The sequence below is a fragment of the Sardina pilchardus genome, chromosome 16 (genome assembly GCF_963854185.1).
Source record: "Sardina pilchardus chromosome 16, fSarPil1.1, whole genome shotgun sequence".
NCBI classification, from domain to species: Eukaryota; Metazoa; Chordata; class Actinopteri; order Clupeiformes; family Clupeidae; genus Sardina; species Sardina pilchardus.
This window is the reverse complement of record NC_085009.1, coordinates 14,240,464-14,255,966: the sequence shown is the minus strand read 5'-3', so window position 1 is coordinate 14,255,966 and position 15,503 is coordinate 14,240,464. Positions and strand designations below refer to the sequence as shown.

At 42.6% G+C, this 15,503-nt stretch overlaps 1 protein-coding gene across 1 annotated transcript; it reads left to right on the top strand.

Annotated features, from left to right (window-relative positions):
* Positions 1 to 446: 446 nt before the first annotated feature.
* gc2 (guanylyl cyclase 2) lies at positions 447 to 13,551 on the top strand. Its single transcript, XM_062517277.1, has 19 exons — positions 447 to 472; positions 746 to 1,572; positions 2,021 to 2,322; positions 3,022 to 3,376; positions 3,828 to 3,912; positions 4,063 to 4,159; positions 4,622 to 4,753; positions 5,297 to 5,377; positions 5,540 to 5,716; positions 6,173 to 6,329; positions 6,984 to 7,133; positions 9,157 to 9,305; positions 9,445 to 9,608; positions 9,765 to 9,954; positions 10,950 to 11,124; positions 11,503 to 11,601; positions 12,306 to 12,400; positions 12,797 to 12,867; positions 13,434 to 13,551. The coding sequence occupies exons 1-19, from the start codon at positions 447 to 449 to the stop codon at positions 13,549 to 13,551; spliced, it is 3,450 nt and encodes a 1,149-aa protein (XP_062373261.1).
* Positions 13,552 to 15,503: the final 1,952 nt, after the last annotated feature.

Genomic DNA, 15,503 nt, shown 5'->3' with positions numbered 1-15,503 from the left:
TATTAAGCATTCCTCTTAGTTATTCTCTCTGCTACGCATGTGCCTAGCAAGGATTATAATAAACTGTTAAAGCTGCAAGACATATTTAGGTAATCCTATTTCCGTTTTCTTTGTAGTTGCAGTTTATACTGGGGCCTCAACAAAATTTGCACCTTGAGTTAACCTTTTCACTAAATGTGTTGTGATGTTTGATACTGTGTATTGTCACCTACTGTGACACTGTAGGCCTACTGACAGCGAACTAGCCTAGCAATAGCTCCCTATACGTTCAGTAGCACAACAAGAGAAGGAACTTAACATCTTGTATAAGACCTTAACATCTTGTATAAGATGCTCACCCATCAATAGCTTTCACTGTAACATGAAATACTGTATGCTTATTTATCATTAACATGAAAGGTGCTAACTCTAGAATGATAAAATAAACTATGGAATAGGGTGACTAGATGTCCACGCGGTACGGTACGGTACGGTACGGTACGCGGTACGGTTTCAGGGGACAGTCCCCATTTTTGGTTGCCTGTCCCCAGGAAAATACAGAAAAGCTACATGCCCACGTTTTTTGAAGATAAAACTTGAATGTACTGTATTTCAATCAGATTGATAGTCAAACTGAAAATGTCCCCATTTTTTCCAAATTTTTGGAATCCTGTTCCCATTTTTGATCTCGGACATCTGGTCACCTTACTGTGGAGCCTTATTTACTCATCCCATTCACCTCCCCCTTTGCTCTTTGTTTCTGCAGTGGCAGAGATATCATTAATGGGACTGAGAAGGCAATCCATAGCCTCGTGGTCTCTGTGAGCTGTAGGCTTGAGATGCAACACCAGCTCTGTGCCTTCCACAGCAATCCACAAACATGGCCTAAGAGAGAACACCTGACTCCCAACGACCCGCTCCCATCGTCCACTCCTCACCTCGAGTGTAAACTTGGGCTCCTGTGGTTCCTGCTCATCCTGGTCAGCCTCGTCCCGTCTCGGTCTCATGCTGCTGCCGTCTTTAGGATAGGAGTCGTGGGACCTTGGAACTGTGACCCCATATTTGCCAAGACCATGCCGGCCGCTGCCGCCCAGCTCGCGGTCAGCAGGATTAATCGGGACGCCTTGCTGTCGAAGATTGCCACCTTTGACTACGTGATTCTGGAGGAGGATTGCGAGACGTCCCGCGCTCTCGGTCGCTTCCTGCGCTACTACGCGCGGGCCGCAGCCTTCGTAGGGCCCGCCAACCCCGGTTACTGGGACGCCGCCTCGCTACTGGGCAAAAGCTGGGGCAAGGTGGTGTTTTCTTGGGCCTGTGTGGGCAGCGAGCTGGACGAGCTCCGTAGGCATCCCAACTTTGCCTGCACCGTGCCACTGCCCACCCTCGTGCTGCTGAGAGTCATGCGCCACTTTCGCTGGGCGCATGTTGGCATCATCTCGTCCGCGGATGACATTTGGGTGGAGACGGCCAGTAAGTTGGCCAATGCCTTGCGCGGACACGGCTTGCCCGTAGGTATTGTGGCATCTGTGGGCAATGACCCTGACAGCATGCGCAAGACCTTGGCCAAGGTCAAGAAAATGGACGAACTACGGAGTAAGTCCTGAAGTGCAAATAAAGATGAATACTTGATGGATGAATAAAGATGGATGAAAGATAAAGAGGCATGATGAACATGGATATCTGGATGATTGGATGTGAACTAGATAGATAGATAGATGGATAGATAGATACTTTATTGATCCCCAAGGGGAAATTCAAGATTAGATGTCAAAGCACTGCATTGTCAATCATTTTGCAATCTCCATATTAGAAGTTAAAAAAAAAAATCTTCTAAAAAACCTATGGTGTGTGTGTGTGTGTGTCTGTCTGTGGGTGTGTGTGATGTGTGCGTGCATGGCTGTGTGTGCCTGTGCATGCTTGCGTGTATGTGTCTGTGTGTGTGTGTGATGTGTGCGTGCATGTTTGTGTGTGTGTGTGTGTGTGTGTGTGTGTGTGTGTGTGTGTGTGTGTGTGTGTGTGTGTGTGTGTGTACACTCAACAGTGGTGGTGCTCTGCATGCACTCTGTCCTGATCGGCGGCCAGGTCCAGAAGCTGATGCTGGAGACGGCCCACGACATGCGTCTGACCGACGGCTCCCTGATGTTTGTGCCCTACGACACGCTGCTCTACAGCCTACCCTACATGGACGTGCCTCACCCCGCACTGCGCAACAACAGCAAACTGCTGCGTGCCTACGACGCAGTGCTGACCATCACCGTGCAATCCCAGCAGCACTCCTTCTACCAGGCCTACCAGCAGGCTGTGGAGGCAGGGGAGCTTCCCTCCCACATCAAACCTCAACAGGTGGGGGGGTACAGACACATGCAAGGGCACTGCTGGGGGATTTGGGAATTTTTACAATTTTAAGGGCCAAGCACTGACAGGGGGCCCCCAGAGAGCACCCCCCCCACACATACACACACACTATTATCAAGGGGGGCCAGAATTATTGTCTGTCATAGGGCCCAAATGTTCAAGCAGCGCCCCTGAATACAGTGTGTGATCAGTGTGGAATGGTCTTTTTAAAGGAGCTCTGTGGAATTCTGCAGGATTTGAGTTGTCTTGAACGCAGAAGCACATCGGTCCTTCACTGAATGTGCGTTGTATTTGAAACACTGGCACATGCGATACAATGTGCTATTACAAGCAAATGTGCTTGCTGGTTTGCATTCTAACTTCAGTGGATGTCTGGACCACACAATGCATTTAGCCATTTTTGAAATTACGTCAAATTGGTGGTTTTATCATAATCTGTTTTTAGGTCATTTGTGAACTTAAAGGTCAGTTGGCCAGTTTTAAACAAAGAATCCAAAATTCCACATAGCACCTTTTTAAAGTATATTTTTATGCCTTTAATCCGATAGGACAGTAGAGAGAATGGGAGAAAGAGTCGGGGTGGGATCCGGCACGGCTGCGCCACGGCTGGGCCTCACATAGCACTCTTAACAACATGTGAGAGTATTGGGAGTAATTATGCAAATTATGTAATTATCCCCTCCTCAGGTCTCCCCACTGTTTGGGACCGTCTACAACTCTATCCTGTACCTGGCCCACACCATGAAGCACATGAGGGACTCAGGACAGCGCATCTACGGGGGAAACCTCGTCAGCCACTCTCGCGGCGTGTCTTTCCAGGGCTTCAGTCACCCGGTCCGGAGTAGCACCTCCGGAGCGGGCCTGCAGGACTTTGTGATCCTGGACACGGACGGGCTGTCGTGGGAGCTGCGCCCGACGCACAGGGTGGAGATGGAGCTGGACATGGTGAGGTACCTGGGCAAGCCCATTCACTTCCCCAACGGAGTGGCCCCGAAGGCAGACGCCGGCTGCTGGTTCACAAACAGCATCATCTGCTCAGCAGGTACAGGAGTCAAACTACAGGGCCTTGCACACACAAGCATACTCTAAAATAAGGTGACCAGATGTCCGAGACCAAAACCGGGGACAAAATCGCAAAAATGGGGACATAGGTCATTTTTTTGTATTTTCCCAGGGACAGGCAACCAAAAACGGGGACTGTCCCATGAAACCGGGGACGTCTGGTCACCCTAATATAAAAGTACCTTGATTTCCCGACTATTAGCCGCGGCTAATACTAATTTCTTCAGCTATGACGTTAATACACGGCGGCAGTTGATGTGGTATTAATATGGTTTTGTTTCTTTTAACTTTCATTGAACGCTGTCCTGCGGCTTATACACAATGCGGCTAATACATAGGAAATTACTGAAGAAGTGTGTAAAGAGTAAGATAGGAATTATATTTGCTTTCTTTTTCTATGTTGATCAAAATGGTGATTCTTTCATTGCAAGGTGTGGACCCTTTTGCTGCAGTTATCATGTCAGTGTTGATGTTTCTGGTATTCCTCTGCTGTGCTGGGATCTACTACTATATTAGGTACACGATTGCATACTTATAATAGGAATTCAAAAATTATCACTGCAACAAAACTATGTTGTCTTCAGTTCGTCTTCAAACTGCATACACATTTACATCAGACAGTTATAACTTTAATAAGTAATTTTCACCTTGACTTCTGCCTCTCAGGAGAAAACTAAGTCAGATTAGTATGGTCAGAGGCCCCAATAGGATCATGCTGACCCTGGAGGATGTTACTTTTATCAACCCATCTCTTAGCAACAAGGTGAGTAGTGATTTTGGAACAGATTATTATTAACAGTTTCCTCAAGATTATGAGACAAATGGAAGATGTTTTTGTCCATGCCATGTGATCAAAAAGAGATTTAGACACGTGCTTGGGTGGATCAACTGAGCATAACCCAGCATTTACAGTATATATCAATACTAGCGGATGATACAGTTCAATAGACCTGGTTATGGCTTAATGTAGGCTACCAGTTAGCCAATTGTGTGAGCATTTAGGATTTCATGTGGATGCCAGGATGAAACAGTGCATTTAGCCATTTTTGAAGTTGCGTCAAAAATGTGGTTTCATCATATTGTGAGCTGTGAGCATTTACATGTAGGATTTCATGGCATATATCTGGATGTTCTGCAAAATCTGATATTAGATGTATTATGTAATTATAATGTGACTAATTAGGAAATCATTGTGTAAGTAACCTGTATTGTGACTTGATTTCAGAAATTCAGTATTCACGATGACAGTAGAGTCAACAGCGTGATGAGGAAGAGCAGTTCTTCTCGGAGCTTAAAGTCGCACATCTCCTCCGTGTCACCTGCCACGCACGAGAACTCCAATGTGGCACTCTATGAGGTGAGACAGAGTCTAGATAGAGGAGACCAGAGGTATAAAAGTCCGGCTTCAGAGGTAAAAGTGCTACCATATATTGGTTCTACCGGTGCACTTAACACAGGTGATTTCACTAATTAGCTCATCTACCGTAATTTCCCGACTATAAGCCGCAACTTATACACTGATTTTGCAAAAACGATTCCGCTATGAGTTTAATACAGGGGGGGCAGTTACTATGGTGTTAATATAGTTTTGTTTCTTTTAACTTGCATAAAACACTGTCCTGCGGCTTATACACAATACGGCTTATATGAGGGAAATGTACCTGGCTGAGGAGTTGTGCCAATTAGAATCAGCTGGTATACTGAATGGTTGGAGCAGAAATGTGGTAGGACTTCTACTTTCTGAAGCCAGACTTTTACACCTCTGGAGGAAACCAACACTCACTCATCTGTAAGACCATCCTACTGCAATACCTCGTCTAAAGTGTAGATATTACGTATTGTAGGATAGTCTCACTACCGTGGTTGTTTGAGCTGTCATTTATGTCACAATATTTTACAGGGTGACTGGGCCTGGCTGAAAAGACTCCCACATGGAGATTTCAAGACCATTACACCTGGCACCAGTGATGTGTTTGGGGTGGTAAGTTTGTGGTGCTACTGTACATTCTTAATTATTACAGGAATGCTGTCGGGTGTCACTTTGGTTCCATGACTTTGTAAGTTCAAGGGCAGCCATAGAGTGCATTTCGTGGAACTTTAACTCATGGAACTTAAACTTAAATCCCTGTTGTGTCTTCCTCAGATGATGCAGTTGAGACATGAGAATGTCAATTCTTTTCTGGGTTTCTTCCATGACTGTGGAGTCTTTGCCATCATGACAGAGTTCTGCACCCGTGGAAGCCTGGAAGACTTGCTCATCAATGATGATGTTCCTCTTGACTGGATGTTCAAATCCTCTCTGATAATGGACCTCATAAAGGTGATAGACCGTTACAGCGCCCTTCAGTAGTATGATCTGAATTCCCATACTGGATCCACAGCACTCTCTTTTAACCAAGTATTTAAAGTTTAAAAGTTTATTAAAATCTCATCAGGAAAACAGAATAGTCAAGTTATTTCTTTGCTTCTGGATGACTGCTGAAGGTTGCAAAATTAATGTTCTAAAGAATATCTGGGTTCCGAATCAACCTGATATCTCTCTCTAGGGCTCTGAATTCAACATAGAATTTTAAAACCTTGAATTTTTGCGGAATGGAATCTTACAGTATGTTAGAATGTTCAAAAACCGACACTTTTAGATGATCTGTTAGACTCTGTGGGCAGACTGTCCAATTCAAATTTTACCATATTTCATTTCATGTGAGTTAAATAGTGCTTTACATGCTCAGAACATTCAAAACCCAATTAAATGAAATTTATTTTTGCTATTTAACAGGGCATGAAGTATTTACACTACAAGAATGTTTGTCACGGCCGACTGAAGTCAAGGAACTGCCTTGTTGATGGACGCCTTGTACTTAAAATCACAGACTATGGCTACAAAGAGGTGTTGGTGGCAGAGAAGTTCCCCTATGAAGAACAACTGGCTGAGGGTAAGGATTCTAGTAGTGGTTCCTTTGTGAATCGGAGAACAAAACCAAAGAAAATGAAACATTCAGAATGCTTGGTCAAATAAAAAGGTGCACAAAGACTTGATGTACGATAACACCACCTCAGAGTTCACTGACTGATGAAGATGTCATCATATATTGACATTTTATGCCCCTTATGCATTAATTGCACCCTTTTGATTCAACACACAACTTTCTGGACACTGTCCCCTAGCAAAAATCCTGGATGCTATCCTCACAAAATCCCAAATGTTGCTAGGATGGTATCAGAATCATAAATTGGAGAAATTTCACCATGTGATGGGTTTTCCCAGACACATTTAGGGACGGTGGTAGCATAGTGGTGAAGGAACTGGGCTAGCTAGCGTGCCCGAAAAGTTGTGGGTTCAGTTCCCAGCTTCCACCATTGTGCCCCCTTGAGCAAGGCACTTAACCCCGAGTTGTGCAGGGAACAATGGCCATTGTAATATAATTGTCATGTAAGTCACTTTGGCTAAAGGCGTCTGCTAAATTAATAAATGTAGATGATCGCATATTAGTAAACAGTATAGTTTGACCGTGGCCATGATTGACTTTTAGGCATATGCATGTGTTTGTTAGCCTGCACTTGCTTTATGTTTGTATTTTTACACACAGACCTTCTTTGGACTGCTCCTGAGATTCTGCGAGGTCCCTCTCCAGGCCATAATGGCAGTTTCCCAGGCGACGTGTACAGCTTTGCCATCATAATGCAAGAAGTACTGATGCGTGGACTGCCATACTGCATGCTGGAGCTCTCTGCTGAAGGTAATATGTGTGTGCGGTTAGTCATTTGTGTATCATGATAATGTAGTAGATTTTCAATATGCCTCAATGCTTGAATATGTATGACATATGGCATGCAAACAGATTGAAAAATGAGCTTGAAAATCGGACGTATATAGCCTATACCGAATTATATAAAGCCGAATTCAACATTTGAGGTTGGATATCAAGATATCAATGTAATACATCATAACGGTGGTAATGATAACAATGTAATAGCGATGTAATATAATGTAGGTCAGTTGAGGGGCATCTGAACAGTTGAAGGACAGTAGATGTTGCTTCACAGTAGATGTTTCGTGGCTGTTTACAATGATGCAAGGCCTCTCCTCCCTCCTCCCCATGCTCTATTATTATTTGGTTTGGAGCCAATCAAATGCTGTGGTTGGTCACCCAACGTTGATGACTTTTGACAAAGATTATCTTAGGCTTTCTATAATTAGAGGTGTTCCCATGATCACTTGCTAGCTCAAGCAATCAGGTGGCCAAGGCTCCATTCAGCTGGGAAATGGTAACTAGAGCCAGGGCCAGCTGTAACAACAACAACAACAACAACAACATCAACAACATCATCCTCAACAACAACACTTGAGTCAAACATGCAGTGACATTCCACACATTTTCTCAATATCAGCATCAGTTTATGCAATTTAAGAAAGTTTAATAACAGTAGTAGATAACTTCAATGGAGATCTCCAATGAAAATATTTAACTTGGGGTAACTAACCATTTTACTTACAGTATATGATGGACATGTTGCTGCAAAGAACAGATCCATCTTACTCAATAATTTGCTGCCACATCTAACCACAGGCCACACACAACCTGCAACAGCCTGTTTGAAAAAAAAAATGAAAAAGGTTAACTGTGGACATGAATAAGCAGTTTATGGTCTATCTATTCCCATAAAAGGACTAGCCTGATTACCATCGACTTTCAAAGGCTCTGCGAGACTTTAGTCTGACCAACAGCCTGTACTAACACGGTTTCTTGCAAGCGCTGGTTGACCCGCCTCCTTTAAGTGCCTGGATTTGCTACTGGTAGATGTCAGAAAGCGGTTTGCCGAGTTTAAACCAATAACAACACTCTTTCCTCTGCCTTGAACACGCCTCTACCCAGAGCCGTTGGAGCTGCTCAAAGTTGATTGGTTCTCGACCAAAGGGGGCAGTTCCGCAGATTTCGGGAACTCAGAAATCCTTCTCAATGAGCAGTTGACCAGACCAGCAGCAAAAGCCTGAAGGCGTTGCGTCACTGGGAGGGCGTGCCAGGCTATAAAAGGACAACTGTGGCAATAACTTAGCAGTCTGAGGTTTGCTACTTGCATTTTTACTTGCTGGTTCACCAGGCTGCACATCCTCTCCGGCCTCAGTCTCCCCCTTGTTTGCCCTCTCATGGACTGGTCTCTCCTTGTTCTCTGATGATCTCTGCTCCTTCATCAGATGGTCAAGGGCCCGTTCAGCTGGGACATGATAGCTGGAGCCAGAACCAGCTCTGACAATAACAACAACAACAATAACAACAACATTTGAGTCAAACAGGCAGCGACATTTGTCATTGACTCATTTTCTCAATATATCAACATCAATTTTGACAGTTGAGCCTAGTCTTACATTACAGGACACCTTCAATGAATATCTCCATTGAAAATATAGCTAATAACGAGCAGTTTATGGTCAATGCAATGCCTATAAAAGCTGAATTGTGGGCATACAGTATGTTTGTAGTTTGAAATCTATGCTGTTTGCATTCTTACTGGCTGATTCAGCAGGCTGAAGATACGCCTCCATATTTGCCTTCTCAGTAGGCCTGAGTGTCCTCCATGTTTAGGTCGTCCATGTTGTTTTGTCTTTCTTCGACATGATCTTGGCTACGGGGAGGTTGCAACAGATCCCATAATTCTTGGTCCCCTGTCGTGTTCTGTCGTGTATTGAAGCCACAACTTTTCAGGCTACCGCACACTAGCTCAGCTCCTTAACCACTACACTACCGCCTCTGTTTTCTGCAGATATCGTTGAGAGGATCCGCAGGCCTCCGCCGCTGTGCCGGCCTGAAGTGACCAGTAGATACGCCCCTATGGAGGGCATCCAGTTAATGAAACAATGCTGGGCGGAAGAACCTGAGAAACGACCAACCTTTGAGCAGATATTTGATCAGGTAAAGAACGAGGGTTTATTGCTAGCTATTTTCCTCTGTGATGGGACAATCTGGATAGTTTTTACCTTTCTATACTCATATTTCTGTAACTGTTTTGTTCAAACTCTCTTTATGTCTATGTCTGTCCATACATGTGAAGTTTAAGACCATAAACAAAGGAAGAAAGACAAATATAATAGACTCCATGTTGAGGATGCTGGAGCAGTACTCCTCTAACCTGGAAGATCTTATTAGAGACAGGACTGCGGAACTGGAGATGGAAAAACTGAAGACAGAGAAACTTCTAACTCAGATGCTTCCTCCGTGAGTTTCAAACGTAAACATGTACAAACACAACCAAGTGTGAACTCATACACAGACACACAGTCACACACACGCACACACACACACTCTCTCTCTCTCTCTCTCTCTCTCTCACCTTCATAAGCCCTCATAATTGTCTCCTAAATGTGTGTGCAGGTCAGTGGCGGAGTCCTTGAAGCAGGGCAGTGTGGAACCTGTGCACTTTGACAGTGTGACCGTGTACTTCAGTGACATTGTGGGTTTCACAACCATCTCAGCCAACCTTGAGCCCATTGAGGTGGTGGACGTACTCAATGATCTCTACTCGCTGTTTGATAATGTCATTGGCAATCATGACGTCTATAAGGTACACTTTCACAGACACATAAAACATCTTTCATACATCTTTGTTTCAAACAATGTTGGGACACAGTATATAATGTTATGATTTCCAATCCTATATTTAATTGAGAATAGCACAAAGACAACATATCAGTTCTTTTTGGACAGGTCAATTTTGGCACCTGGATTCATCCACTGTATGGAGCCATATTGTTGCAATATGCACTTAAGCAATTAAAAAAAGTCCTTCATTGCCAGTGCCAGTTCATTGCCTTTCTAGTTCTTTCCCATGAATTTCTTCTTTGCATGGTTGAGTTTTAACCAACACGTTTTAACCAACACATGTGGATGGAAAGTCAAACTAAGTTCATAGACAATGCCAATGAATGGATATTGGAACAAAATCAGGTCTGTTTTGGATACAGTGCCATCTCAAAGATCACATCCCATCCCATATATTTTTTCAATCCCATCAGTTACACAGCGATTTTCTCGGGATCCTAGAAATGTTGGTGATATTTTTCGATTTTTTTGAAATGCCCAGATTCAAAGCATTATTCTTGTATTGGTCCACATTCTTTTAAGAGTGATGAATACCTCCACATCTTTACTTCAGAGGGACTCTGCTTCTCTGGGAGGCTCTTTTTGGCAGATGCCAGAATTATTAGTTGTTAAACGCTCCTAATTGTTTTCTTTAGCATTACACTGATGCTCCTGTCCCAACTACTTTGGACATGTGTTGCTGGTATCAAATGTAAAATTACCATATAATTTTCCTAAAATAGTCAAATGTGTCAATTTGTTTCAAAGTTTGATTTATGGTCTATGTTCGATTTACATGTAAATATGGGTTAATGTGATTTGCAGATCATCACATACGCATCCCAACTTTTTTTGGAAACGGGGTTGTAAAACAAAACAGTCATAGATCCTCTTCATGTAGCCTACTTCTGAACTCTGCTATCGGTTAACCTTTTAGCTCTTCAAACTCCCTGTTCTCTGTCCATCTCCGTGTCTTAGGTGGAGACCATCGGTGACGCCTACATGGTATCATCAGGATGCCCAGTGCCAAATGGGAACCGCCATGCTGCTGAAATATCCAATATGGCACTGGACATCTTGAGTGCAGTGGACAACTTCAAGATGAAGCATATGCCAGACGTGCCTTTGAGGATACGCATAGGCATACACACAGGTACAGGCCTGTGCATCTCAGCACCACGAGTGCCACCGTTTAGTCAAGGAAAAAGGGACAGACTAACAAAATATTGCATGAGTTTTGGACTAACTGTTTGTAATAACATGTATGTTTTTGCATTTATCTATGAAGGGACAGACTAACAAAACATTGCATGGGTTTTGGACTAACTGTTTGCAGTAACATATGTGTTTGTATTTATCTATGAAGGGACAGACTAACAAAACATTGCATGAGTTTTGGACTAACTCTTTGTAATAACATGTATGTGTTTGTATTTAGCTATGAAGGGACAGACTAACAAAGCATTGCATGAGTTTTGGACTAATCGTTTGCAATCACGTGTTTGTGTTTATCTACGTGTCACGTCCACAGGCTCATGTGTGGCTGGAATTGTGGGCTTAACAATGCCGAGGTACTGCCTGTTTGGAGACACCGTCACCACTGCCTCCAGAATGGAATCAACAGGAATACGTTAGTAGCACATCATAATTGCCACCCAATATATCAATTTGTGTATAACATAAATCTTAGTAACATAATAACAAATAATACGTTCTCATTACTACACTATTAGTGTTTTTGGATGTACTAATACACAGTGAACCAAATCACTATTAGGGTCAATATATCCCTTGGTCACTCTTCAAAAATAAATGCCTAATTCCTTTCAACAAAGCACGATAGATGGCATCTTTATTGTCTCCTTGGGAAACAGTTTTTACAGTGAGTAAAACATGTCAGTTCTTCGTTGGCGTGACAATATAACCAGGTAGCAGAGAGTGCACGCACATCCAACTTAAACAGGTGCAAGGTAAAAAGGAAGTCGAAGAATAGAAAAAAGTACCCGCACACTGCACCTGACGAAGACCATACTGGTCGAAACGTTGTGTATAAAAATAACTTCGGGAGCAGCAGCAACAGTGTGCGGGTACTTTTTTCTATGACATATTCTATGACTTATTTCTAAGACACAAAGCATGTGTACCCAAGACAATGCTTGGATGTACTATAGTTGCAATTAAGTGACCAAGAGGTCTGTGATCTGACCTCAAGTGACTTACCAACCAGTATCTCTTAATGAGAACCACATACATCTATGGACACACAGCCGTTCTTGAACACGAATGAACTAATGTGTACAGGTGCGTATGACACTTGTTCTCTTTTTTTTTCAGCCCACCGAATCCATATTCACAACAGCACAGTTCAGATTCTCCTCAGTTTAAAGGAAGGCTACCGGGTGGAGTTAAGAGGCAAGGTAGAATTAAAGGTATGTTTGGGTTGTCAAGGCCGGTGTCAATCTTTTTTACATGCACAGGAATTATTATTTAAAATTCTGGTGTATTATCATTGGGTCCTGATGATGGCTTGAAACCATGGTACATACATACTGTATATTGATTGAGGTCTAAATCATACTAGCAGGACAATAACAATGGCAGTATTCCAAGTGTCATGTGCCGCTCTCTTCTCTGTGTTAAATGATGTAACCTACTGCATACGGCTTGACAACTGTTGTTCAGCTGAGTGTTTTGGCGGTTTGTTCAAATGTTTTGCGATGAAACATTACATTTTTTCTTGCTCAAATATTCTCACACATTTCCAGAATATGATACTTGGGCAAACCATCCATCCATCTCTCAAAAACTATTTTTTTTCACTGCAGAACAAGATACCGGAAGACACATATTGGCTGATTGGAAAAGATGGCTTCACCAAACCTCTCCCAGGATCAGGGCAAGCAGTTCCCCAGTAGTCTAGAATATGTTATAGTTTTGCACACTTCTCTTCTGGATTCTGGATGTACTCTAGAAAATGTCATGGATTTTCAGTCTGGATTTGATTATTAAAATAAGATAAGGGATACTTTATTCATCCCAAGAGGTATTCATTGTCACAACACACACACAGCAATATTGTGCGTCTATTATGTACTTCTTGTATGGTTTACATCACAACAGGCTGACTAATAAGAGTTTACAGCATGCAAACCACCATGAACAAAAATATAATTTGAAAACTCATCTCATTAGCGTGTATATGTTTGCGTGTATTCTTTTTCGACATACTGGTATATGATACATCCCATTCGCAACCATAACATAAGACTGTAACAGAAAAAAATGGAAATCCAATTCTTTCAAAAAGCCTTTGTTTAGCTGGCTATTTCATAATGAAAAGTTCAAATAAAAACAGGGAGAGGCAACCCACACATAGCGGCATAGGCAGCCCTCTACAGAGTGTAAAGGTGTCTAAGACTGTAACAGCTTTGTCCTCTCTTCTTGGGTTTTGTCTTCGCACAGAGGCCACAAGGATCTGAAGGTGCTTCTCCATAAAGCGGTCAGGAAGATCTCCACTGTGCGTCAGGTGGCTCAGCTCGGCATGATGGACGAAGGCAACGTCATGATGCACCACCACTAACGCCAGCTCCACACCGCGTTGGGTTGCTGGGCCATTTCACCTCCATCAGGAGGACTATGACTGGAATGCCGCGTTGGAATACAGGCCTTGCATTCCATGACAACACTTGAGAACGAGTCCACACAGGATTTATGGCTAACAATTTTTCTTGGCCGGTCAGATTTTGTTTCATTGTAATGCTCAGTAGGGGAAAACAACATGATGAAAACTCCTATAATGTTGTTGGACATGGCAAGAAGGTTCGAGAAGAACTTAAAAAAAACACACATTCATTGTTGCAAACGTCTCTCTGTTCACAACAGTGTCTCTCTGAGATCTCGGAGAGAGGACGGTCCAGCAGTGTGCAAGGAGATTAGTGGCTGGTTTTCAAATATGGAACACCTTTGGAGGCGACGTCACAAGAGCAGCTATAATTACCCTGTGGGATTTGATGACTCAGCAGGGGGTGGATCAGATGTGTCGGGACGACCAATCAGAGAGGGTCAGATAAGGAAGACCAATAAGAGAGAGAGAGAGGGGTTTTGATGTATGCTCATAATGTACCTAACTCCTGTGTTTATAGTTCTTATTCCTCTTAATATTATTTTTCTACATTTCACTTTTGTCACTGGTATGCAGTGCCAGTCAACATCATTCCTGGTGTATGAAGACTCGGGTCAAAGCCACAACAGTTCTCTCTCTCTGTCTCTCTCTCTTTTTCTCTCTCTTCTCGCACATATTGCATGGAGTCTACAGAGAGAGGGCAGAGAAGCAGTGGGGGTCTTCTCCTTCAGTACAGAGGCATCACACCAGAAACTAGTGATTTGTGCAGTGCCTAAGTTATTCTTTTGTGATTTTTTGTCGTTCTTAGATATGTATGTCTAAATACTGCATGTTCAATCAACGTCCACTTTGATTGATCCACTTCCTGCCTTGAATGGCACCAAATATTATCTGTGTTATAATTATTCTCGGTTATATTTCTCATATTTTTTAAAAAAGTTAGTGATAGCCCTATATACAAATCATCCAAGGAATATCTGATCCTTGTTTTCCCTGTACATTTGATTACTTTGATTTGGGGTGTTATTTTCATTGATGCATACATTTAATGGGGTAACTATGGACAGGGTCAAATGTCAAAGTAGAAACTAAGTCCATTTCATAAGCCAACAAGGGCATGGATGAACAATAATAGGGATACAATTGACATGGACAATCGTACCAGTCTATTTTCTGGTATATACACAATCCCGTGATGAAATAGATTTTTTAAAATGTAGAAAAATCTAGATGCACATTTTGGACACCAGATGTTGCTACCTATTTAAAATAGCTTCACTGTTCATAATAATGAACTGTTGATATCATGTCAATGACTTTTTTTTTGTTTTCCGTTCATGTGAATGGTGAACGTCAAATTGGCGTTTTGTATTACTGCACCATTTCAGGTGATAAATACTGCCCTCTAGTGGTCAATAAAGGATGATGCAGCAGATGGTGACCTAAATGCCTTGTGGATTATCTGACGCTGGGAGTCCATAAGAAGGACATGGCAGCCCAAGGAGATCACCCTTAACCTGATTACTGAATGGTCTAAAACCTGCCTCCTAAACAAACAGGTTAATATGTTAACTCCTGTGAATGTTTCCGAAATTCTTTGTTTTGTTGGCAAGTCATGTAGGCCAAGGCATTCACAGTTGAGTAGTCTACTTCTAAAGATTAAGTATCAAAATCAACCATTTTATAATTTCACTAATTCCATCAGTCTGTCTTTAAAACTGAAATATTTCAGTTGTTATAGTTCATGGCCTGACGTGTATACAAGCACACTTCCTTGTTAAAAAAAAACATGCAAAAAAAAAAAACATGGGTGCATAATATGATACAGTATTTTCAGATACAGCAGGAGACACTGGTACAGTGGGATCTGTGTGTAGTTTGCCATTTTGCCTCTTGAGGGAGTGGGAGTG